The sequence below is a fragment of the Vanessa tameamea genome, chromosome 8 (genome assembly GCF_037043105.1).
Source record: "Vanessa tameamea isolate UH-Manoa-2023 chromosome 8, ilVanTame1 primary haplotype, whole genome shotgun sequence".
NCBI lineage: Eukaryota > Metazoa > Arthropoda > Insecta > Lepidoptera > Nymphalidae > Vanessa > Vanessa tameamea.
Window position 1 is genome coordinate 10,038,172 of NC_087316.1, and position 24,955 is coordinate 10,063,126.

The window sequence follows — 24,955 nt, forward strand, 5'->3', positions numbered from 1 at the left end:
AAATTTAGAACAATTTAGTACTAGGACACTTTATTCAAGAAACGATTCCTTATGCTTACACATAGTACAATTAACTTCAAGGCGTAATTAAAATGCACCGATAAAGAGGTTCCGTAATAATGAAAGTGACATGTATGTATGTATATGTGGCATGTATAACTTATACGTACGACTTTAACTGCTCTTAACTCAAAACGATTAATAAAGTACAATAAGTATTTATAATATGTGAACCGGACTTTCCTATATAAATTATTTTTTTTATATACAATTACATCATTTTATTTTGACACCTGTTTGCTGCTAAATTACTTTGGATATTATTAAATCGGGTACAAGGCCATCCTAGAGCACAGCCTCAAGACATCTATACATAAACGCGACATCAGAGTCGCCGAGGCTGTACTCTCTCTGATCGAGCACGGAGCAGGGCCCACTGGATTGCAGTAAATAGGATAAAAAAAAAACGACTACATACAGTATTTTTATATATTATCATATATTATTTATTATGGATTATTTATATATTATTTTAAAATAAAAAATTAAAAATTTGTGTGAGCCACGTCTTCCAAGAAGACGAAAAGCTCAATGTCCAGCGCAAATCTGCTGATGTGGCAGTAAAAATATAAAATCACGCCAATATTTATAAATGTAAAATGTAACAAAGGCACGAGCAACTGTGAGCCCGTGGATGTCTTAAATGAAATTAAAAAAAAATTAAAAAATCGGATCCAAATAAGCCCAACTTTAAAATAAAACCATGGACCCCGAAAACTGTAGCCAAACATTAGCTGTTTAACGACTGAGACTGCAGCTATATTTTAATTATGCTTTTAAATCAAAGTGTAGTATTATAAGTTAATTATTATGAGCTTGCACGTTCGACATTTACACTATTAATATGTAAATGTATTTTTTTTTTTGGTTTGGTTTTTGTTTGTGAGAGGGCAGTACAATTTAATCTGTAACAATTATCAAGCGTCAATGTCATAAGCATGTCGTCTCTTTCATTTGTCAATTGCCATCTGTCATTGTCAAAACTGAAATATTGTCATGCGGTGTTGTTAAGCATGTGCGATGTGCATTTTGCATGTATAATTCATATTTGTAAATGAATTGTGAATAACGTATTTAAATTTATAAAAATGAAGGATAAGAAAATGGTATGTCACCAATAATTGTTCAATATGTAGTACATATGACTGTTACTTCATAATTCAATCGAAAATTTTTTTTTAAGGTTCGCTATTTCAATACTGAAGATAATAAAGATGAAGTAACAAAAGAAACAAGTCAAGATGTAAAAGTTTATAAAATTAAACCAACTGGCAGGTTATTAAAAATCCAAAAATATAAGGTAGTATTGATATTATAGTTAAATGTTGATTTTGAATTATTTTAGTTTTAAAACTCTTATATGCCTAACCTCTATTTTAGAAACATAAGATTATTAAAAACGAAGAAAATATTATAAAAGAAAAGAAATTTGCTGGTAAGGCTCCCATAAATCCTGAAAAGTTACAACATCATTCAAGAGGCGAGGGATTTGAAGGAAAAGGTGTAAGACATCCTCTGTATGCATTGAAATTGAAAAAGAAAGAAAACAAACTCAAATATGCTCAGGAACAAGCTGCAAGAGCAGATATACTCTTAACAGAAGACCAGGGGTAAGTATTTAATATAATTATTGTACAAAATTGTAACTTTGAAATTGTAATTGTCTGGAAAACATTGATAAAATATTTAATGCATAATTTTTTTCAAACAAAATATTATTTTGACAGTTTCTTAGAAGTTGATGAAGATAATAGAACTACGGGGATTACCCAACAAGTAATAGTTGACAATGTCGATATCACTGCAGCCACAAAATCCTTTGAGCTAAATTTAGATTTTGGACCGTATCAAGCGAAGTACTCACGCAATGGGAGACATTTGCTATTGGGAAGCAATAAAGGCCACTTAGCTGCTTTTGACTGGGTTACTAAAAAACTACACTTTGAGATCAATGTTATGGAATCAATACATGATGTGAGGTAAACATGTATTTCTTTAGTTATAAACTATTTAACATTACAATTTCCATTATTAATCACAATATATTTAACACTTGTGGAAATTGAGATAATTGAAAACTTTTATGTTTCACTACAATATTTTTTTATACAATTCTTTTTATTTTCTTTTAGCTGGTTACATGTTGAAACAATGATAGCAGCTGCTCAAAAAGAGTGGTTGTATATTTATGACAATACTGGAATTGAGATACACTGTATCAAAAGAATGGACAAAATATTAAAAATGGAGTTTTTGCCATACCATTTCTTACTTGCTGCTGTTGTATGTAATTTTGATATCTTGTTTAAAATTACTTCCATTATATTTAATTTGAAATTAACTAAAGACTTGATGGCTGAAAGAAAACATTTATGAATAAATTTAAGATATAAATATTGTCATCATTTATTCGTTTCACTATTTTGCATTAAATTAACTTTAATTTAAATTAGAAAACAGTACTTTTTAAAATCCTGCACTACTCTATGACACTAATAAGTTAAGTGATAATCATTAATTGTTACAGAACGAATTTGGATTCATGACATGGCTTGATATTTCAATAGGAGAAATTGTCGGTCACTACAACAATAATATGGGAAGGACACCAGTTATGACACAAAACCCATACAATGCTACTCTGTGTTTAGGAAATTCCAAGGGAGTGGTCTCATTGTGGTCTCCAAATGTTAAAAAACCATTAGCGAAAATATTATGCCATAAAACACCATTGACAGCGATTGCTGTAGATAATAATGGCATGTATGTTAATTTTAAGTTTTCGAAGTATTTTGTGAAAATGATGTTTACAAATAAGAAATTTTTTAGCTTATAGTTATATAGATACATTATTGTTAAATTTAAGGTACATGGCAACATCAGGGGTTGATAGAAGTATGAAAATATGGGATATTCGAAACCTTGATGGACCAATACAGCATTACAAATTACGTAGTGCTCCAAACCATTTAGAATTTTCTCAAAAAGACATGTTAGCTGTGGGCCTCGGAAATGTGGTTGAAGTTTATAGGTATTTTTTTATATTCTTCCACTTTTTATAAATTATAGATAATTATAAAATAACTATATTAAACAGAACAGTTAAATTTATATTTTGTTATTTATTTTCTTATTACTATTATAAGCTTGTATAGTAATTTCTTTTTTTATAAGTTTATATATGTTTGTCTATGATACCTTGTATTTCCAGTAACTGTTGTTCACAAACTGCAGAAAAACCATATCTAAGACACAAAATGGGAAAAACTATTAAAAACTTTAAATTCTGCCCCTATGAAGATATATTAGGAATCGGTACTAGCAATGGTTTTACAAGTGTTATTGTTCCAGGTAAATATTTTCATTAGGATTGAATCTATAATATATAACTATTAACTTCACTTAATAACAACAAAAAATATTAGTCTATTTTTACCTCCACAATATCTTTGTTATATTATTATATTAAAAAAGTTTATAATTTTTGTAAGCCTTTAAAAACATTATTATTTATAGGCAGCGGCGAACCTAACTTTGATGCACTGGAAAGCAATCCATTCCAAACTAAAAAACAACGAAAAGAGGCTGAGGTTAAAGCACTCCTTGAAAAGATACCTGCAGAACTTATTACTCTTAATCCATATGAGGTTATGGAAATTGATGTGCCGTCTTTGAAAGATAAAATAGAAACAAGAAAGAGTCTATTGGTAAGCATCTTATTATGTTTATAACTTTAAGTTATTAAATATGCTAATTTTATATATCTTAATAATAATTTCAAAATTTCTATAATATAAAATTCCTGAATTTTCAGTATTTGAAACCTAAAAAGGTAGATTTCACACCGAGAAAAAAGAAAAAAGGCAAAACAAATATTGCAAGAAAGAAAATTATAAAGGAAGTGGCTAGGAAGGTAAAATTTAAAATACTCATTAACAATTTTTATATTATTCGACTAATGGAAGGGTCATATGATTATTATAATAATGATTTGATGTAAGACCCTAGAAGAATTTATGGTAAAAAAATATACGGCGAAGGCAGGAATATTTTTTTTTTACTGAAATGTCTAAATTTTTATTTCCTTTTTTGCAGGAATTCATCAACCAATCCATAGAAGCTAACAAAATCCTTGATATGCCACAAAAAGACAATGGACCAAAACAATCATTTGGAGTACTTGATAGATTTGTACCTCAACCAAAACTTAAGAAATAAATATCTTCAATAGAAAAACTTTTTATTTTATAATAAACTTTTGTTACACTGTATAAACTTTGATTGTTATTTACATGATTTATATACAGTCTCAACTTAAGATTTCATTTAATACATGATCATATAAAGTAATGTAAAATTGTCTTTCAATCTTTCAATAAAATGTCAAATAAAGAAAAAAATCGATATGTCTAACATGGAATATCAAATAAGTCACATAAGCCTTCTGTACCGTGTAAAGAAAAAGAGAAGTCTTGCTTTGTTACTGGTGGGCTTAATCTCAAAAGATAATCTGAAACAAAATTTAAGCTTATAAGTAATACACATTATTCTATTAATAATATAATATCAAAAATAGGTGCTAGAATTAAAAATATGAATGCATTTATAAAATATTAATCCTTAAGCTTATAATAATTTCAATCCCATATTCTAGAAGAGATAGCATTATTGTTGCTTCTATCAATTTAGAGAGAGTGTGAGATCATCTAAACACATCTGAAGTTAACTGAAATACCAAAATTAGATGTTGAATGAATAATTTTCCAACTGTACTGTTGAATTTTCATTTGAACAAGTTACAATTGGATTACAATGGATATTAAAAATGTTTTACACATCTTAACATTAATGACCTATAGAGTATAGTGGTGCATCTACTTAATCATGTCAATTTAGTTATACTAAAAATTGCTTGTCAATGAATGCTAGAATAGCACATCTTAGATATACTTCTAAGAAGTGCTAGTTTTTCTTGCAATATACATACGATACATTGTAAAAAGTAAAATACGACTGCAATATTTTATGAACAGCTTTTAATTATGTAGAGAATGAAGTTATTAAAATATATTAAACATTATATTTGATTAATACTATAGTCAAAAAATGCAACAAGCATCCATTATTAGAATAAAAGTCTTATGGATCTGTTATTAGAATGGGTGTTCCACAAGGTTCTGTTTTTGGTTCTTTTCTATTTTTGTTAATAAATATATTTCTTTCTATTTTAAGTATGACGATTACATAAATATTTTTAATGTTATATGGTATTATAATACTGTAAAGTATCAAAAAGGATAACATTTACCGATGTAGGCAACCTGTAATATATAGCAGTTCTTGTTTTTTATTTTGTTATCCTGGCGATCCCAGTCCGGGTTGTAGGACAACACCATATTAAAATTAATAGTCTACTTGTGCTATTCAAGTACTTGTGCATATTCTCATTTATTGTGGCTAAGCTCAGTAACATCAATTAAGAATATCAATGTTACATTTGAAGTCAGTTAAAAAGAGTAACTACTGAGTTTTTCCGGTTCTTCATAGTAAAATATTAATAATTCCAAATAGATGATTGCTTAAAATTTAGTCTTTCATGATGTTGCAAAAGTGCTTATAGAAACGTAAGTTTCATTACAGCTACAGAGGAAACTTAAAAAAAAAAACTTATCCTCTAAATGACTCGCAAGTCATCTCTTTGGACATCTGAGGTTGAAAAATATTATGTTTGTAAATATATATAGTAAACTTACTACAATCTTGCAATATACTCTCTCCTTGGTCTGTGTAGTTCTCAACTTCTACATCCATACTATCTTCATCTAACATCTGTAACAATATAAATATGTATCATAAAGTTGTATCAAAAGTTATTCTTTATTAACAATTACAGTCCTGAAAATCTTAGTCCATAATAATCAATACTATTCATTTATATGCAATGCTAGTCACTCTGTAGCATTATCTTAAGTTATAATAATTATTGTAAGTATATTGTAATGACATAAGTATTCCTTCTCTTATATGTACAAGAAGTCAGACATGCATATGGATAAACCAATGGTAAGTGGTATATCTGCTGGAGAGGTTACCGTCAACCGCAAGATTATGATACACAAACACCATTTATCATGTCTACTTTCCAAATGACAAATATGTTCCTAACAGATCTGGAAAATGTCTTCTTTCAATTTATTCTTGATTAGTTAAAAGTATCCCGAGGGGAACATAAAGTTGGAGCCACATTCTTACCTCTTCCTTTTCTACATCACACAATAATATAACTCCTACAGCCTCACTTGATTTCACATGTAGGAAAAACTTTTGTTCTTTTTCCTGTAAAACGAAAATAATAATCTATATATAGCCGTACTATGTTGACAATAAAAAGGTATTATACATTGAAATTGTTGATTGATTCATTAATGATTAATACATTGACATTAAAAACTGTGTTTCTACACATTTCTCTTATATCAGTTTTGCTTGTATAGGACTTGTAATTTTAGGTTTAAATACAATATTATATTTCATTGACGAGCACTGAATGAATTGTAAGCACATGGTAGATGTATTATATAGACTCATTTTACACATGCAAAGCCAGTAGCTACATGCATACGAAGCTAAATTTTGTAAAAATCATATAAGCCCTATAAATTACTTTACTTACTTTATGAGGAATACGTCCCACTGATAAATCTGCACCTAACGGTGCTTCCAAAACAAAAATTTGATTATCATCAAAACACTTTTTAATGTCATTTTCAGTTACATAGGTCATAGCTTCATTGTCTGGATCATCTAACACATTTTTAATACTTTGTTCTATCCAATGCATTTGCCTAAAAAAAAACATCCTGTTAGATTTGTTGTTAAAATAGTATGAATTAAGTTTTCATTATAATTATTTTTCACTATGTACTAAAATTATAAAGATATATAATAAAAATAAATTAGACATACTTATCTAACAATTCTTCATGCTGCTCCAAAAGATTTATTTGTTTTCTTAACACATTTACTTTCTTGCCAACTTCAGTTGTATTACCATCGGGACCAGCACCCCTGTTAAATATCTTTAATATTAGCAAAAACTTTACTAAGAAATATATACACACAAAGTAAATAAACAAATATTTCCACTCACTTCCACTGTATACTATTTTTACTTCGTTTTTCAATTAAACCTATGCCTTCTAATACATTTGTTATGTCGTATATCCTTCTCTTTTGACGTACTGCTAATAAATCAGTAGCCTGAAATGAAATATTACGCAAAAAAAGACATATTATTCAAATAGTTTATTTTCGAGCGCAAACTGACAGCAATCAATTTTAACAAAAAGTAGTAAGTACTTACGATTTTTAAATCCAAAACTCCATTATTTGCTTTTTGTAATAGCGAGACAAAACGGGTTGTGAGTAATCCTAATGATTTTTCATATCTTTTATAACCGTATAACTCCGCCATAATTATAATTTAACGCCTCTCTCATTTATTTTGATTGTGATATTTCCACTTTTATATATAATTTTGCGTTGCGGCGGGATATAAAGTTGGTACGCACTGTTTTTGTACATCACAGATAATTAAATGACATTGACAATAGATTCATAAAATTGATATACCAATATCTCAAGTTTTATCAAAAATAAATACAAAATAATAAGTAAACAAGCATTTTTATCAAATAATTAAATAAAAACCAACTATTTATAAAATATACAAGTAAAACTAATTTAATACATATTTGTGATGAAATTATTTCTTTTTTGTTTCATTACATACTGTAAGTATAATATTACTATATTTTATACTGTAATTAAATGATGTTGATGATTTACTAGTAAATACATTGCCATTTCAAATTTATATTCAAAAATTTGTAAGTAATATTATTTGTGACCGGCAAACTCAGATCGCGAGTATTTATTCCACCTCAATATTGACTATTGTACACATACGCAGTGATTGTATATACTTTGCGCGTACGTGTTTTGCTTGTAACTCATACATACTAGAATAGGATAGGATATGTAATTGATAATTAAGGAACTATGAAGTGTATAATAAGGAGGAGTATCTTTTTGAGTAAAAAGAGGACCTTAAAATGTATGAAATTGAGATGGCACTGCTGGATATTTAATTAATAAATAATTATAGCTTTACATTAAATTTGAAGAAATGCGCAAATTTCAGGTAGTAAAGTAAAGTAAAGTAACGCATGAGGAAGACCAAACATTATATGGAACCTTTATTTCAAACATTTTAGTAGAAACTTTTTTTGTGAAGACCTTTAAGAGACCCTTATCTACACATCATACATAAAACTAAGAGAAATATTTTCTAATATACTTTTTATAAACTCAATATTATTGACACAATAATAATATTTTTAATATAGTTAATAAACGGTTTCCCATAGGAATCATGAAATAATATTTTATGATATAATTCTATCTGCAAAGATTTGTTTAAGCATTTCACATTTTTCTCTTTCTATTAATAACAAACCATCTTGTTCTTGTTCTTTTAATTGTAACTTTCTTATCTCTATAGATTCTTTCATTTCTATTTCTTGCCTACGTAATTGCAAATCTTCTTCTTTTATCTTTAAGTTCCGTTCAAATAAAGCATCTTGTAGTAACTTATTGTGTTCCTGTCGTTTTAAGTATTCAAGCCATTGCTTCTCCAAATTAATTTTACTTTGGGTCCTCTCAGACTCAATCCTATTTGCCAGTCGTATTTTTCTAAGTTCAATCATTGCTTTACTTTCTACATTGATTTTTATTGATGACTCTTTTATGTATGGTTGCTTACCATCTTTTTTTTTGTGTATAAAATCCCCAATTGTAAATGTATCACAATCCACATTATATTGTGCATAAATATTATCCATTTCCTTAAAATATTTAAATTTCATATGATGGCCTGTATCAACACATTGCTTATATTTCTTTGTTAGCGCATTTATCTTCCATCTTACTTGATCTGAAGTCATCTAGAACATATTATTTTTATAGACCCAGTTTCTTTTCGAAAATTACAGTTATTATATTGTTTCAGTTGTATGAGTAAGCCAATGTAATTACAATAACTAACAAAAATATAAAGCTGACTTTGTGAAGTGTAAATATAAAAATACAACACTAAGTATTGCTGTTCGGTAGTAAAATATACAAACAACTTCTTAGAAGTTGCTTAAATATGTAATATATTTACAAAATTTTAATTTTAGTTATTAGTTTTTATAGTACCTCAATGTTGTAATCTTTTAAACTTTCAGATATGGCATTCCAAATTCTGGTTTTCTTTTTGGGTGTTTCCAACATTTCCAACTTATTTTCATATAATTTAAGAAGTTTTAAAGTAGCACTGTATGTCCATACTGCGCCTAAAATAAAATTGACAATAAACGTAAACAAATGTCGATATAGACTATGAAACTAAAAAAATAATAAAGAGAAATCACGATCACTAGATGCCCAACATACTTGCTTTTTCCACATTATCAGATTTTTCGTGATTGCAATTCATAGCCGCAATACATATTGTATCCGTAGAAATTTGATCAACTGTAAAAAGTCAGATTATGTTAGAATATCATTAATTTTAAATACTTTATTTTTAGATAAATCTTACCATCTTGTAAGATGTTATTTACATATGAATCGCTTTCATTCATTTTAATATTTTTCATTAATTGTAGAAAGTCCGAACATCAACTTTTAAACACTGTCAATTAATTTCAATAAATAAAAATAAATACTGTACAACGAACATGATAAATACAAACACAGGTGTTCAAGTTCCAACTTCTAAGTGTTGAAATTTAGACGAGGGCTGCCAGCTTTTACTAACCAAATTACCAAAATTTTGTACATACTTTATAGAATTATATGGTAAAAAATAAAATTAAAGTATATTTCTAATAAAAATCAGAAACGTCTTCATTACTAAAGGTTTTCCATTAAATATATTTTATGGACAGTAACTTCTGACAAATATATTACATTTTAATTAAAATAAGTATTAGAAGTATGTAAGTATGTACATTGTACATTATTGTATACCTCAAATATAATACACTTTTACGACTGTATAGACATAAGAATAAGACATACCGACATATTATGTTTTTTACAACGGTGTACTTATGTCTGATTAGCCATATCTTCAAAGATAACTCAATGCAGATGCTGTATCTATTTTATTATGCCTACTGACTAGTGACTACCACCGCCCGTGGACATCTGCAACACCAGGGTGTTTGCAGGTGTGTTGCCGACTTTTAGGAAAAATGTACGTTCTTTTTTTGAAGGTTCCCGAGTCGTATCGGTTCGGAAAAATTGAAAGTGATAGCTGGTTCCACAGAGCGGTTGTGCGAGGCAGAAAATGCCTTAAAAAAAATCGCGATTTTGGATTTTCGGACAATCAGATGGTGCGGATGAAACTTGGAATTCTGACGCGATGTCCGAAGGTAAATATTGCGGGCGGCATTCATCCAAGCAATGCCTTGGAGCAGTCCCCGTAAAAAATGCATTAGATGATGCAGAGTCCACCCAGCATCAACAGAGATCCAACATCTCTACGCAAAGCCAACGATCAAGTAGTTCGGAAAGAACATGATAAAGCCGCTCTGTTTTGAATACGGCCAAATGAAAGAAGCTGTCACTAGGAAGCTCCCGTCCAGAGGTGAGAGCAGTAGTGAATGTGAGGCCGAATTCGCATTGTATAGTTTTATGCGATGAAGTACCGTTTTGAAATGCTGAGCACACCGAGCTTTTTGGATGTCAATTAATTTCGAATTAATTATAAAAAACAATAACAGGACTTGGCTTTATTTAGATTAAACAATTTTTCATGTATCCCTTCATTTGAAGGACTAATATAGATCGCATACTATCTTTATGACAAATTTAACTCTTTATCAAAAGTTTGTTTCATCAGAGTAACATAGTTATTGAATCAAGGGAATAATTGGATAATTCAATTATTAAAGTCATAAATAAAAATCAATCGCAATATAAATAACGATAAAATGTCCCCAACATTTTATTAGTTAGATATATTGGTAACACAGTGCAAAATGTCAGATGGAATATAAAAATATTTATATTTACCAATTAAAATATTTTATTATTTACAAAGTTACAAGTTATTTCAATGGATACAAATAATTTATTAAGCCATAAGTGGTAACTTAATAACCTTCTAAGGAATGGCTAATAAAAATCTTATACTATTTCTGAGTGAAACCTTGCCTGATAGCAGTAATGATAGTGATTCTAGTAGCTGGAGTGATATATGCGGCGTGGGATCAGAATTTTCGGAAGATGAAGATGAAGAAGACAGATTATTTTTTCCACTTATGCAATATTTAGTCAGGTTAAGAAGAAATCGCGTTGATGACTACTTGCATATAGTAGATTCCTGGACAGATACTGAATTTAAAAATCGTTTGAGGATATCAAGAAAAACAGCTTATCGTCTTATTGGTAAATAAAAATTATATTATCGAGGTAAATTGAATTAAATATCGATTGAACAAAATATAGCATTTTATTTACATTTTCACTTATTACAACTATTTACCTCGTTAACATTTTTTTATATATATTTACTATTTTAAAAACACAGTAATTTATTACAGATGATTTGGAGAAATCAGGATATATAGCACAACATAAATTTGGATTAAAACCTTTGGAACCTAAACTATGTTTTTATATATTTTTGTCTTTCATAGCCAACACAGAGCCCCTTACTCCTATAGCATCAAGATTTGATATATCAATATCTTCAACATTTCGAGTAATAAGAAGGGTTGTGGCATGGGTTTTAACTAAATTAAATGAGGCTATAAAATGGCCACAAGACTATAATGACATCAGAACAATATGTGATAATTTTCAAGGAAAAACGGGTATATCAAACATGTTAGGAGTAATTGACTGTACCCATGTAAGAATTGAGAAACCAAAAAACGCAAGAGAGTATTGTAATCCAAAAGGATATTTTTCAATAATTTTGCAAGTTACAATTGATTCTAATTTATGCTTTACAAATATTTACTGTGGAGAACCAGGATCATCAAACTGTACAAGAGTTTTAAAGAAGTCTCCTTTATATCATACAGCAACTCAAAACAGGAATGCACTTTTTCCTCATAATACATTTCTAGTCGGGCACTCTGGATACCCATCTTTGCCATGGTTGGTACCTCCATTTAGAGAAAACAAAAGATTAACAATTGAACAAAGGGAGTTTAATTCACTTCATGCAGCTACTCGAAAATTGAGTGATAAAGCTTTCACCATCTTAAAGAATAGATTTAGAAGAGTAAAACTATTTACAGTTTATAGAAATATAGCCTTCATTACAGATACAATTGTAGCTGCTTGTATATTACATAATTATTGCCTTAAAGAAAATGATCATTTAGAAGATAATGAATAAAGCACAAAGAAATTGATATAATTAACTAAAATGACTTAATTGTAATTACTTAAATCTATATTTGGCCCAGCCAAAATAAACTATGCATTATAATAAGCACTGTACATTAATTCATATCGCACATATAAATTTATATTTTATTTAAATGAATCATTGGTCTGCTAATAATTTTCGTAACAATGCACATTTTTCTCTTTCAATTTTCAAGTATTCCTCTTGTTTCTTTTCTTTTAATTGTAACTTTCTTAAAGCTATTGACTGTTTAATTTCTAATTCTTTTTTTTTCAATTGAAGTTCCTCTTCTTTTAATCTTAAACTTTTTTCATACCTTTCATCTCTTATTAGCTTTTGTTCCTCTTGCCGCCTTATATATTCTATCCATTGTTTATCTAGTTCTACTTTGGCTCGTCTTTCTGCTCGCAGTTTCCTAAAAGGTGTTGAGTTTTTAAAAGACATCTTCCTATTTATAACTCTGTGATCTTTGTCACTTTCTTGACCTTGCATAACACCGGATGCTAGCCTGTATGTCCCATTGTCTTCACTGTATCTTCCAAGAATTTGATGCATTTCATTAAAATATTTGAATGCCATAGATCCTTGACCATTATCAATACAATCTTTGTATTTTTTTGTAAGTGCATTAATTTTCCATCTCACCTGATCTGGTGTGACCTAAAAATTATGAGTAAAGATAAATAATCAACTTTGACCTTGAGTAATAGACAATATTCAATATGGATTCAGAAAAAAATATGTTATTATTTTGACAAGTAATCTACTATGGAAGTAAAATTAAAATAGATTTAAGTTATTTAGTGTAGTTGTATTATAAATATCCTCATTAGGAAAGACTGTTTGTAGTGATAATATAGCAGAGATACTAGCATTATTGCCTAATGAAATTTTAAATTAATATACAAACCTCTATGTGGAAAGATTTTAGTTCTTCTGCCATTGAAGTCCACATCTTTGATTTCTTTTTAGGATTATCCAACATATTCAGTTTAGTTTCATATAAATTTAAAAGCATTAGTGTGGCATTCTTTGTCCAAATAATATCTAAAATGATCAATTAATATTTTATGTAGATGTTTTTATTTAATATTTTTACCAATATTAATATAAATCAATGGTTACATACTTTGTTTACTGGTTTCATTTGTTTCTATTTCCTCTTGATTGACTTGATGACCATTGAGATTATAGCTGGTCAAACTGATATTTTGTTTGTATGGTGAAGCTAAAGAAAAAAACAAATTTCAAATAAAACATTTCATCAAATGATCCAAACACGACATGCAATTATTATTATAATGTGATACAATAGTCACTTACATTGATTATCTAAAATAGCCAAAACGGCTACATTGTTGTCTATATTTTCATCCATTTTTTATAATTATCATCAATCATATATGTATTAAAATTACGGAGTTTTTACTCTCTATCAACAGTTCTTGCATATTCAAAATGTAAAACAACAGGCACCATTTATATACAATTTACACGAAAACATTGTTTTAGTGTCCAATTTCCATTATTAAAGGTTCATTTGATTTTTCCAACTTGAAAGCCCAAATAGAAATAAAATAACATACATATTTTATGATTTTGAGTTTTGACAAAAACAATATTATGTCATTGTCAAATCTCAATTGTCAATAATCAATACCATAAAGTAGAAACCTGGATTAGTGTGGTGTTGTGATGTAAGGGTTCATGTTCATAGAAATAATTGATTTTCAGGACTGGGAAATAATTGATGCAAATGCAAATATAATATCATTTTAGTAAAAATTACAAGAAGTTTCATAACATTTATTTGAATGCGCCAAACCTAAAGTGGTTTAGCGCAGTTTATTTTTATTATTAATAATAAGTACTGATCAGAATTTCGCATCACTAGTCTTTAGCCTTTTCATTGACGTTGGTTGACGTGCTATCGGCTTTACAATTATTTTTTATAAATAAATGATAAATATAATTGTTTTCTCTTGGTTATAACCAAGTAAGTTCCGGTAATAATGGCTAACTGTGGTGATTTTATTAAAAGTCAGTTTCCATTGATGGATGAAGAGTTGAAAAAATATGTTGAAGGTATGGATTGAAAGGTTATAAATCCGTGTAATGTTATTTTTTATTGCTCGACAACCTTTATACGAGCTAGCGATGAAATGTATTGATTTAACAAATTTTATTTTTCAGTACATAATGAAATATTCGATATTAAACTAATATTTTATCATTTACATTTTCATATTAATAATATATTTTTCGTATTTATTATATTATACAGACATATTGGACAATAGTGCTGGTGAATTTGAGGATACGGAAGAAGTTTATGAAGCAGTAGGAGAAGTTTTACAAGGAATTTCAGAAAAATCAGAAGAAGATGTCAGGTAATGATTTATGCACTTGTTCATAAAGAAGTATGCAAATGTAATAGGTATTTAATGAATTTAATTGAAATATTTTTGGTGCAGAGAAATATGTGAGCAACTATTGGGTATGCTTCAACCTGAAAAGACAAATAATGCTAATGGACCAAGGAAAATATTAAATCAGCCCATTCACATGGCATCAATGACAACTAATGTGACAGAAACAGATGATGTGAAAAGTATTTGGTTACCAACAAGGGATGAAGCCTTGGTAAGTTGACTGTTGTTGTTTGTTGCTGTGTATAAAAAAAATCACAATTTTATTTGGGGCAGTAAACTCCTATAGAGGTTGTAAGAAGTGTTTATTAAATTAGATATTTTATTATCATTAAAAACCTCAAATTTTTAATTTTCAAAAAATAGGCAGACATGTTTGCCGACTTTTTCAATATCAATTATTAAGTGTGTGTTTTAATTATTAGTTTAATTCAAAATTGTATAATTAAATTGCTGGCTACCTTCATATTAAGAAATGTAGAAAATAATGTTTCTATTCTTGAATCAATTTTTCATTTTTATTATTTTTTACAATGTCATCTTCATTGTAGAAAGTTGATGCTAAAAAATTGGAGAAAGCTGAAGCAAAATTGCAACAAAAACAACAAAAGCAGAAGGACTCTAAACTTCCCATTGCAGCACCAGTGCTACAAACTGCAACAGCATCACAAGTTACGTCAAAGAAAGACAGTAAACTTGAAGCTAAAGGCACTAACAGAACTCAGGATATAAGGATAGAAAACTTTGATATTGCATATGGCGACAGGTAAGGCTAACTTTGTTGCATTGTGCTATGCTAGTTTGCCTTGATTTTGTATGCAGCAGAACAAGTAAATTGATAATATGTTAATGATCTGTTGTTGATTAAATCTAAAATTAATAATGTTGTGCCATATAAATAAATAGCTAAGTCAGTAGACCTGCGATGCCTAGACTAAAATTGGAGGAGAATGGTAGAATAAGATCAAAATCTCCTAAGAAGGAGAACTTTGGCCGGTAGTAACAGTTCATTGCCTTTGCTGGTATATATTATGCTAGTATATACTTATATACAAGCTAACTAAGACAGACGATCCTACCGTTTATTTGTAAAATTGTGCCAACAAAATCTCTATAGTGTTTTAAAGAGCCTTGAGAACTACAGAAAGTTCTATATTATAATGAACATCCAAAGTTGAGCCAAACATAATAGAATCCTACCATATTGGCTAGGCAACACAAGCAATGAAGGTGAGTGATGATGCATATTGCACAGGCCACCCCCCATTAAAACTACATTGGTAACTGTTTGGAGTTTCTCTCTGCCACACAATGGATCCGGCACCATGCTAAGTAATTGCTCTATAGGGAATTATATATAATTGCTACATTGAAAATAACCCATAGTATAACCATATAGATATTGATGTGCTGCAGTGAAATTTAGTGATCCTGTTAATTTATGTTTATTTATTTTGTTTCAGAGTGTTATTACAAGGAGCAGATCTGGTTCTTGCATTCGGAAGACGTTATGGCTTAGTTGGGCGTAACGGTTTAGGCAAAACTACATTACTTCGCATGATATCCAGCAAGCAATTAAAAATACCTTCACACATTTCCATACTGCATGTAGAACAAGAAGTTGTTGGTGATGAAACTATAGCTCTGCAGAGTGTACTAGAATGTGATACTGTTAGAGAGAATTTGTTGAGGAGAGAGAAAGAGATCACAGCTGCTATTAATAATGGGTGAGATACTATAATGTTTATAATTTAAATTAATCTATGTACAAATTTTTATATCTAGTCATCTATAGAATAAGTTGAAAATTTGTTAAAGAAACGAAAAATAATTAATGCCTTTTTCATCAGATCAACTGACACATACCTTTCAACAGAGTTAAGTGAAGTATATGCGCAATTAGAAAATATAGAAGCAGATAAAGCTCCGGCGCGGGCTTCGATAATTCTCAGTGGTTTAGGATTCACTCCAGAAATGCAGAGCCGTGCCACAAAAACATTTTCTGGAGGTTGGAGAATGAGATTAGCTTTGGCGAGAGCTTTGTTTTCCAAGTGAGTAAAATAACCACACACAAATAATAACTTGTCTTTTTTAATTTTTCATGTGTTATATATTTTTTTCTGATTTAATAATAATTTATATTTGTTATAAAAAAATGTTTATTCAAGTGTTATATTTCTCTTCTTTCAGACCTGACCTTCTGTTACTCGACGAGCCCACTAACATGTTGGATATAAAAGCGATCATCTGGTTAGAAAATTATCTGCAAAACTGGCCGACGACTTTACTTGTCGTTTCTCACGACAGGAACTTTTTGGATACTGTACCTACAGACATAATGCATTTACATACACAAAGGATTGACACATATAGGTAATGAAGTACTTAAAGCCCACTTATTGATAGACCTAAAAGTAATTTTTTTTGTTGTTGAGTTACGATTTAAATGGTGAATAAATTAGTGTGATTACAAATATAAGGGACATTATAGATATTGTGGTAGGTTGCTTGCAGTTCTTGCATTGACTGTTCAGAAATGTAGAAATTACATATATATTTATTACAGTACCAGTGTCTATGTGGCATTTACATATCTGCATTCCTATTTTCAAAGTAATGTAACATGTCTAGTCATAGTTAAGTTTTTTTTTAAAGTTACTATAATTTTTTTTTTTGTACAAACTGGCGACGACAGTAATTCCAACAGAAGAAATACAAGCGCTGGACCCACTTTGGATTCATGTGATTTGCCTGGCACAGAAATGCGTCAACTTGCTTAATTGTAATTAGTCTGACTTCGAGAACAGGAGTATTATAAACTTGCGACTAGACGAATGAGGCAGTTCAGAGAAAGATATGAATTAATTTTTCCATAGGATCAGTAGCTTTTGCGTCAATCCGGGAGCAATTCTTACTTTTTAGCATAATTAATGGCAAAGGCGAAAGTAAATACAACTAGTGACGCGTAATATATTGATTCCAGTTTATTAATCTAAATACATTACTATTGTTGCCTTATATTATGCGCACGAGCAGATCTTGCCTGATTTGCTTTCTTAAACACGTACCATGATTTCGCTTGGAATAGATACCGAAAGTATTAACACAGTTTTTTAAAGTTTTACCCGTCTATAGATATCTGTATATATCACCGGAAACGCTTCCGACAAAGACACTTTACGTAATGAAATTATGTTTTCCAGGGGAAACTATGACCAGTTCCACAAGACGAAGACAGAGAAGCATAAGAACCAGCAGCGCGAGTACGAGGCGCAGCAGCAGCACCGCGCGCACACGCAGGAGTTCATCGACCGCTTCCGCTACAACGCCAACCGCGCCTCCTCCGTGCAGAGCAAGATCAAGATGCTCGAGAAACTGTAAGTACTGCACCAACACTGCTATCCCTATTGGGGTAGTCGAAGAGCTTGACTGGAGGTTAATTGAATTGCATTACAAAAGTAATAACCACCCCTTGTTGCTCGTACGACATCCAAAGGTTGTCGTATTTAGTAGATCTTCTTTGCTGAAAATACCCGGCTACAGAGAACCATGAATTGTCTTTACCCATAAACAAAATGTAAGAAACTTTATTCGAATAGGAATCAACTGTATCCAAAATTGTTGCTAATGTAGATTTGTTATAAAAGCTGTTCGTGAAAATCCTGCGCTTTACTAGGTTGTTCCATGGTACTTCAAAATAATTGTAATATTCAGTAATTTTAAAACACTATATTTCTTGCAAACAAGTGAGGAGGTCATAATTTTTGTATCGACTTTTATGAACTTGAAAATTAAATATTAACGTACTAGGTTTCGCCAACAAATTAAGCATTAAAATATGTTTATAATATTCTTTTAGGCCAGAGTTGAAACCAGTAGAGAAAGAAATAGACGTCGTGCTACGGTTTCCTGAGACTGAACCGCTCTCTCCCCCGATATTACAACTGAATGAAGTTGGATTCTACTATTCCAAGGACAGAGTCATATTCTCAAATGTCAATCTTGGAGCTACCCTGGAGTCTCGGATATGTATTGTGAGTATTCTTTTCATAGTTTAAAAAATAAATAAATTGTCGGACTTGTTCTCAGTACTGTCAGGGCTACCTGAACGACTGGTGATGAAAATTATTAGATAGTCGGGTCGACTACAAGTGAATAAGTAAAATAATTTCTAAAAGTAAAGGATATGATCTAATTTCGCTCAAAAACAACTTTTTTGTAGTATATGAAGGTGCAGAAAAACTTCTAGGAATAGAAGATTGCCATTCAATGTACGACTTGTTCAAAGTACGAATACGGTTAAGATTGCGGGTATAAACATGCAATCAACAAAGAGTTGTGTCAAATTGTTTTATTGTTTGTAATTAATCTCGACCTTGCCTGTATTGGATAAAATGTTATAACACGCGTATCCATAAACGCGTATTGGATCAGTGCAGTGGAATAAGATCCTAACCTTGTCCGTAACAGGAGAGGCGGCCTTTATCAAGCAATGGGGACATCGAGATTCTGTCAATTTACTTTTACTTAATAGCAATATTTTTCAACAGGTCGGTGACAACGGCGCCGGTAAAACGACATTGTTGAAGATCATAATGGGTATACTGTCGCCCACTAACGGCATCCGCAGCGTGCATCGCGGGCTGAAGTTCGGATACTTCTCCCAGCATCACGTCGACCAGCTGGAAATGAATGTTAACTCCGTTGAGTTGCTACAGAGGAGCTATCCAGGTAATTTATTAGGCCTTTTATTTCCAACACTGTCATTTTTAAGTACTGAAAGTCTTGCTAATCGATTTTTGATTTAGTGAGGAGTGCAGTTTGCCGCTATGCAGTTGACATAAAATATAATAGTACGCACTGTGTTTTTTGTTTGTTTAGAATATTAAAATCTTGAGAAAATTGTAATCGGTTTTTATATATATAATAACTTTATCATGAGTGATTGTTATGACTATGTGATAAAAGCCTTCAGTACAATAATACCAATAAAACTTCAACTTATCTAAATATACGATAATTCAAAACTTTACAATATTTATATTTTCAAATGCTTGAAGTTCTTTGTACTAGAATTTACTATATTCATTTATCATTGAGTGTTCTCCCACAACTTATAATAACCCAACCTCTTTATAATATTAATATAAAAATGATAATTAAAAATTGGCAATTTATTTATTATTAAATTAATAAAGTACCTAGTTTTACGATACAAATGTACAGTGGAACTATAATGGCCCATCCAGTAACTAATAACCTTTTTTTAAGCATTTTTTTTTAATTAGACAAAAACACAAGTTGATTTATTTTTATATTCTCAACTTGTATAATAGAAAACATTGTTAGATTATTGTTTAAGACGAATTATGATCCAAGTCAATAATATATGCGCGATTGTTAATGGACAACGAAATGAAGTAATCTATCCTTGAAAGAAGAGGCCTGACTATATTTATGTACTTGACAGAACAATTATGTACATGATATATAATTCTGTATTGATAGTACATAATGTATTTGAATGTAACTTACACGTTGGATGAATTCTCCGAAAACACCGATTCGGTGAATTGTTTTCGGAGTATTTTCCGCAAATCGAATTTAGACACTCAAATTATATACAGTTAATAAGGCATTTATTTACTATTATAATTTTCTAAAATTCTTTATTGAATACAGGGAAAACCATAGAAGAGTACAGAAGACAGTTGGGTAGTTTCGGTGTTAGCGGCGATCTCGCACTACAGACCATCGCCAGCCTGTCTGGAGGTCAGAAGTCGAGGGTAGCATTTGCAACGATGTGTATGGGCAACCCCAACTTCCTGGTATTGGACGAGCCGACTAATCACTTGGATATAGAGACGATAGAAGCTTTGGGAAAGGCGATCAATAAATATACTGTGAGTATACCGAGAGATACTTCGATTCTTTGACTCAAGCTATGACGTTTAATTTTATATTGTAAAATCAACTCATAATAGTTGGTGAGACATAATTTTAGGAAAGTGTATTTAAAAGGCATGTTATAGGTTTTTATAGAGATCCTAAAATAATTCGACTTAGTATTGGTTGATTATTATTTTTATTGATATTATATACATAAATATATTAGTTTATTATTAAATGTATATGTTTTGATTGATGGAAAGCAGCGAATAGTCTGTTTCTTGCCGCTTCTGCTATCTACGTTACGAAAAAACCTGTTACCACTGAAGTAGCTCTATATTAAATTTAGCCTATAAAATAATCTTTTTATCTGCATGAATAATTATGTTTTAATTTTGATAACAGTTCCCCCAATTATTATATCTGTGGAAGGAATTGTGCGTGAAGGTAGATATACACGTAATGTTATTCATGATGCATTTACATGCCGAATATTAATAGGCATTTATTTAGGTTACCTTAAATCTAAGATGGCGTAATGAATAGAACGTACCACGTATTAATAACGTTCTTAACCGAAAGTTGCACATCATATGCTGTGTTTTGTGCTTTAATTATTGCGCTTATATCTTTGCTTTTATATCTATATCTATATCTAGACACTGAGTTTTATATGCTTAATTTGAAGTTATAACTCATATTGTGCTCGGTCTTAGAAAACATTTGTAGGATATTTGAGTTGAATGAATAGAAGCAGTGTGACTTTAACTGGTTGTTAAAGAGCAGTTTAGTAAAAATGTTTCATGTAATTATTTTGTTTAAGTCCTTTTCAGGTAAAACACTCGTGTCGTGTAAGAATATCATAATATATAATAATGTGATTTTTTTTCTACAGGGTGGAGTGATTCTCGTATCTCACGACGAGAGGTTAATACGAATGGTCTGCAAGGAGCTCTGGGTGTGCGGGGGCGGCTCCGTGGCCAGCATCGAGGGCGGCTTCGACGAGTACCGCAAGATCGTCGAGAGGGAACTCGAAGCACAGAACAAATAGATGAATTCCACAATCTGTGACTGCTAATGTATAAAGTACCACTAAATTATGTATTATATGCGTCGTGTTGTCATTATTTAAATTAATTCGTTTATAGCCGTCGAGTAAAGGACGAATGAAAAACTGATAATATTTAATGCAAATTTTTATTTCATACCTTCGACCTCTCTCCATCCTCATTAAATAAATTTCAGCATACAATTCCATAATGAATTGATGTACTCGCAGATACCATGGCAAATTAAAGTATAAAATTAACTTAAAGAAATATTTACAAATTAAAGTTCATAATTGAAATACATAATATAATACAATTAAAATAGTGACTGAAGTATTAACGGAATAAAGTTAAACGATAGAACTCATTCAATTTAAATTTTCAAGTATAAAATTCGAATGCAACTATACAATTACATAATGATAATTTGCAAATGAAGCCATTATATACTTTCGTCTTTATATAAATGCATAATTATTTTATGAAGAAGAACGTTACTCTATTTTGTTTCATCGGAGGGAGAGAATATGTTTGTTACAATACATCAATAAATTATTATCTCGGACTATTTTTGATGGGATACTGTAGTTTATATACGATAAATACACTATAGAATGAACTATATCAGAACGTATATGGCAACCAATATTGGTTCATGGTAAAAATTAAAAAGTAACGCTAGCAGATCACAAAACCTTTATAACTAAATTATGTCCAGTTGGCAAAGACAAATGGCGGTTGATCACTCGACTCTCGCGTGTTAGCGAGAGGGGGTCGATGGATAAAAACATGTTTATTGATGTTTCTTGCGCCTAGTTTTTGTTTTATCGGCGTTTCTTAGTACTTCAGCGTAAGAAAGCTCAAGCTTCCTCAATTTGTGGATCTCCTGAGATGCAGTACTTTGTTTCATGTCCCAAGAATCAGTTTCCGAGTTCCAGCCTTGGTAGATCTTACCCGTCCTACCACTAACGCAGGGTGTCGGGGAATTCAAGTTTCTGTTGTAGAACTGAAGGGTGGATCCGTTCCATTCAGTTTCAGATGTTTTTACGAGCGGGCTTACTTCGATAGGTCTATAGTCTCTCCTTTTCTTGTTGGAAGACTTCTGATAAATTATTTTCGGTGGCGATGGGAATACAGGAGAGTCAGCGCCTTGACGATCTTGGCTGTGTTTGCGGTTGCGATGTCTGGACTTCTTTCTAGTAGCTGCAATGTACTCTAGTGGTTGACGCACCAGCGGTGTCAATACTCGTTCTTTCTCCTCTTCTTTTTCTCTCTCTTTATCTCTTTCGGATTCCTTTGGGGTCTCGCTGATGCTCTCAACTACTGGTTTATTTTCTTTGTTATTTTCCACTTTATTTTGTTTTATTTCTTGTTTTTTCACAGTTTCAGGAATCGGTTGTTCCTTCTCTTTCAGCGTAGGTGTTTCTGGCGCAGTAATATCAGATACTGGAATCGATTGTTCAGACATAACAGACGACAATACGCTCTGTGTATCATCAGTTAAGTTGCCAGGAGGTTCTTCCGTGGCTGGGGTCACTGGTGGTACTTTTCCTGTTGTTGTATCATCAAGTAATGGAAGTTGTTCTCCGTCGTCTTTATTTTCGGCAGCCTTTTTCAATATTGTGAATATTTCCTTAAATAGTTCTCGATATTCAGGCCTGTTGCGGAAACGACTGTCCATTGGGCTGACATCATCGTAAATACTGAAGCGATAGTCTTCACCATCTGCGATTGTACATAAGAAGGAACCAGGTCTCTCACGTTCTGTTTGAGTGGCTTTATTGCTAGTTTCATCTGAAAAGCCAGAACTTGAAGTTTCGGCTTCAGAAAAGTCTGGAGTTTGGATGATCTTCTTGCGACATGTTGGCTCAACTTTCTTCTGACAATTATCTTTCTGAGCGTCTTCTCCATGCCCACTCTCTTCGTCTGTGTCTTTGACACTAAATTGGCTGTAATCTCCAGATGTTTGCAATTCATCTTGAAGCGAGATAGGTCCAGATTGAATTTGTGCGTTAGGCAACGAGTTTGGCTTATTCTTCCTAATGTTTTTCACCTGTGACAGTTGAACCTCAAGCAGAGCTTCGTACTTCTGCACCAGTTCTCTGTAAGGGTTATCGTGACCATCTTCTTTGTTAGCCCATATGCCTTGGAGTAGTTTTTCCTTAGCATTCTGTAAATAAATTTTAAATGTTAAAAATATACTTACAAATATTTACAAACAGTTATTGCGAGTTAATATTGAATTTAACATACACGATGGAATTACAAATGATGATTTAACGCTGTAATGAAAATTGCGATGGAAGTTAAAGAAGTGTGATAAGAATTGTTATTATAAATCAGAATAAAATACTTTTTTTTTTTTTTTAATAAAATAAAGATAAAAGAAAATTATGTAAATAGGTACAATGTATTCGAGTTACTGAGTTCATGGAAGTATTAATAAAACTTAACGTATTACCGAATTAAATTAATTATATGTTATTATCTTGATAAAAACAAATTAGTCAAAAATACACCCATTACTCCACCATTTTGGACTTATAGTTAATAATCAATGTAGCTGATAAAGCGCACGTTAATGAGATATGCACACAATCACTGTAATGGCCAGATTAGTAATTAGTACAATCACAATGAATTATTAGTAAATCGTTAAATGTTAAATGTGATTCGATTGGAAATAAATGATGAAATTCCGAAGAATAACAGCCACCCTGATATTATGGAATGGATGGACTACCTTCACCAATGACGTTACTGTGCATTCTCTTAGTATAATAACGTGTCAGTAATGGACGTACCTTCGACTACATGCGATATATCCAAAGAAAACTACTGCAAATGCGCTTCATAATGCATATGCAAAGCGTGATCAACAACATCAGGGGCAGTTGGAATAGTTTTGTCGCCTAGAAACGATCCAAACATTCGCATGAGATTTCAGAGGGGATATACCAACCTCGACGGCTACTCTAGTGGTAGGTTGCACTTTCAAAGACGAAAAGCTTTAAATATCTATGATTGATGTTTGTTTTTTTACGTGAAAATGG

The 24,955-nt window shown here is 30.9% G+C and overlaps 7 protein-coding genes across 10 annotated transcripts in view; 3 read left to right on the forward strand and 4 right to left on the reverse strand.

The window, feature by feature from the left end:
• Nucleotides 1-1,026: 1,026 nt before the first annotated feature.
• On the forward strand, nucleotides 1,027-4,417 carry LOC113399878 (WD repeat-containing protein 46). The gene is made up of 11 exons (XM_026639143.2): nucleotides 1,027-1,166; nucleotides 1,244-1,360; nucleotides 1,441-1,670; nucleotides 1,788-2,039; nucleotides 2,193-2,343; nucleotides 2,588-2,823; nucleotides 2,927-3,091; nucleotides 3,272-3,411; nucleotides 3,577-3,767; nucleotides 3,875-3,973; nucleotides 4,156-4,417. Exons 1-11 carry the CDS (start codon nucleotides 1,149-1,151, stop codon nucleotides 4,276-4,278), a joined length of 1,722 nt encoding a protein of 573 aa, XP_026494928.2. The 5' UTR covers nucleotides 1,027-1,148; the 3' UTR covers nucleotides 4,279-4,417.
• LOC113399882 (transcription factor E2F5-like) lies at nucleotides 4,284-7,641 on the reverse strand. Its single transcript, XM_026639147.2, has 7 exons — nucleotides 7,424-7,641; nucleotides 7,211-7,320; nucleotides 7,027-7,128; nucleotides 6,734-6,905; nucleotides 6,313-6,396; nucleotides 5,814-5,889; nucleotides 4,284-4,570 (listed from the first exon to the last, which is right to left on the reverse strand). The coding sequence occupies exons 1-7, from the start codon at nucleotides 7,532-7,534 to the stop codon at nucleotides 4,470-4,472; spliced, it is 756 nt and encodes a 251-aa protein (XP_026494932.1). The 5' UTR covers nucleotides 7,535-7,641; the 3' UTR covers nucleotides 4,284-4,469.
• Nucleotides 7,642-8,406: 765 nt separating this feature from the next.
• LOC113399880 (uncharacterized) lies at nucleotides 8,407-9,870 on the reverse strand. 2 transcript variants are annotated; one of them, XM_026639145.2, is made up of 4 exons: nucleotides 9,707-9,870; nucleotides 9,559-9,639; nucleotides 9,322-9,458; nucleotides 8,407-9,065 (listed from the first exon to the last, which is right to left on the reverse strand). In XM_026639145.2, the coding sequence occupies exons 1-4, from the start codon at nucleotides 9,762-9,764 to the stop codon at nucleotides 8,508-8,510; spliced, it is 834 nt and encodes a 277-aa protein (XP_026494930.2). In that variant the 5' UTR covers nucleotides 9,765-9,870; the 3' UTR covers nucleotides 8,407-8,507. The 2 variants fall into 2 exon arrangements, with proteins under 2 accessions (XP_026494930.2, XP_064071572.1); XM_064215502.1 differs by lacking the exon at nucleotides 9,559-9,639 and having other exon boundaries at nucleotides 9,707-9,794.
• A 1,262-nt stretch (nucleotides 9,871-11,132) lies between these two features.
• LOC113399879 (uncharacterized) lies at nucleotides 11,133-12,544 on the forward strand. The gene is made up of 2 exons (XM_026639144.2): nucleotides 11,133-11,562; nucleotides 11,718-12,544. The coding sequence occupies exons 1-2, from the start codon at nucleotides 11,286-11,288 to the stop codon at nucleotides 12,521-12,523; spliced, it is 1,083 nt and encodes a 360-aa protein (XP_026494929.2). The 5' UTR covers nucleotides 11,133-11,285; the 3' UTR covers nucleotides 12,524-12,544.
• Nucleotides 12,311-14,156, reverse strand: LOC113399881 (uncharacterized). The gene is made up of 4 exons (XM_026639146.2): nucleotides 13,859-14,156; nucleotides 13,665-13,763; nucleotides 13,446-13,582; nucleotides 12,311-13,195 (listed from the first exon to the last, which is right to left on the reverse strand). The coding sequence occupies exons 1-4, from the start codon at nucleotides 13,911-13,913 to the stop codon at nucleotides 12,674-12,676; spliced, it is 813 nt and encodes a 270-aa protein (XP_026494931.1). The 5' UTR covers nucleotides 13,914-14,156; the 3' UTR covers nucleotides 12,311-12,673.
• Nucleotides 14,157-14,423: 267 nt separating this feature from the next.
• On the forward strand, nucleotides 14,424-22,041 carry LOC113399876 (ATP-binding cassette sub-family F member 3). The gene is made up of 12 exons (XM_026639141.2): nucleotides 14,424-14,620; nucleotides 14,820-14,925; nucleotides 15,010-15,178; nucleotides 15,516-15,730; nucleotides 16,428-16,691; nucleotides 16,815-17,015; nucleotides 17,155-17,337; nucleotides 18,168-18,341; nucleotides 18,824-18,998; nucleotides 19,515-19,695; nucleotides 20,647-20,867; nucleotides 21,749-22,041. Exons 1-12 carry the CDS (start codon nucleotides 14,548-14,550, stop codon nucleotides 21,902-21,904), a joined length of 2,118 nt encoding a protein of 705 aa, XP_026494926.1. The 5' UTR covers nucleotides 14,424-14,547; the 3' UTR covers nucleotides 21,905-22,041.
• The window catches only part of LOC113399875 (cerebellar degeneration-related protein 2), an 83,116-nt gene continuing 80,192 nt past the window's right edge, over nucleotides 22,032-24,955 (reverse strand). For all 3 annotated transcript variants that reach the window (XM_026639140.2, XM_026639139.2, XM_026639138.2), the window contains exon 6: nucleotides 22,032-24,072. In XM_026639140.2, the coding sequence (XP_026494925.2) occupies nucleotides 22,696-24,072 (1,377 nt within the window). In that variant the 3' untranslated portion in view covers nucleotides 22,032-22,695. The remainder of the gene's footprint in view (nucleotides 24,073-24,955) is intronic.

Bases quoted from the DNA above. Each gene is read 5' to 3' on its own strand.
- LOC113399878 (XM_026639143.2), top strand. The intron at 2,040-2,192 runs GTAAACATGTAT...ATTTTCTTTTAG, and splicing joins GAATCAATACATGATGTGAG to CTGGTTACATGTTGAAACAA. The intron at 3,974-4,155 runs GTAAAATTTAAA...CCTTTTTTGCAG, and splicing joins TAAAGGAAGTGGCTAGGAAG to GAATTCATCAACCAATCCAT.
- LOC113399882 (XM_026639147.2), bottom strand. From the start codon at position 7,534: ATGGCGGAGTTATACGGTTATAAAAGATATGAAAAATCATTAGGATTA. The intron at 6,397-6,733 runs GTAAGTAAAGTA...TTCGTTTTACAG, and splicing joins TGGGACGTATTCCTCATAAA to GAAAAAGAACAAAAGTTTTT. The intron at 4,571-5,813 runs GTAAGTTTACTA...ATTTTGTTTCAG, and splicing joins GAGTATATTGCAAGATTGTA to ATTATCTTTTGAGATTAAGC.
- LOC113399880 (XM_026639145.2), bottom strand. From the start codon at position 9,764: ATGAAAAATATTAAAATGAATGAAAGCGATTCATATGTAAATAACATC. The intron at 9,459-9,558 runs GTATGTTGGGCA...ATTTTATTTTAG, and splicing joins TGATAATGTGGAAAAAGCAA to GCGCAGTATGGACATACAGT. The intron at 9,066-9,321 runs GTACTATAAAAA...AATATGTTCTAG, and splicing joins TAAAAGATTACAACATTGAG to ATGACTTCAGATCAAGTAAG.
- LOC113399879 (XM_026639144.2), top strand. From the start codon at position 11,286: ATGGCTAATAAAAATCTTATACTATTTCTGAGTGAAACCTTGCCTGAT. The intron at 11,563-11,717 runs GTAAATAAAAAT...AATTTATTACAG, and splicing joins AACAGCTTATCGTCTTATTG to ATGATTTGGAGAAATCAGGA.
- LOC113399881 (XM_026639146.2), bottom strand. From the start codon at position 13,913: ATGGATGAAAATATAGACAACAATGTAGCCGTTTTGGCTATTTTAGAT. The intron at 13,583-13,664 runs GTATGTAACCAT...TGATCATTTTAG, and splicing joins AAATGAAACCAGTAAACAAA to ATATTATTTGGACAAAGAAT. The intron at 13,196-13,445 runs GTTTGTATATTA...CATAATTTTTAG, and splicing joins TAAAATCTTTCCACATAGAG to GTCACACCAGATCAGGTGAG.
- LOC113399876 (XM_026639141.2), top strand. From the start codon at position 14,548: ATGGCTAACTGTGGTGATTTTATTAAAAGTCAGTTTCCATTGATGGAT. The intron at 14,621-14,819 runs GTATGGATTGAA...TATATTATACAG, and splicing joins GTTGAAAAAATATGTTGAAG to ACATATTGGACAATAGTGCT. The intron at 15,731-16,427 runs GTAAGGCTAACT...ATTTTGTTTCAG, and splicing joins GATATTGCATATGGCGACAG to AGTGTTATTACAAGGAGCAG.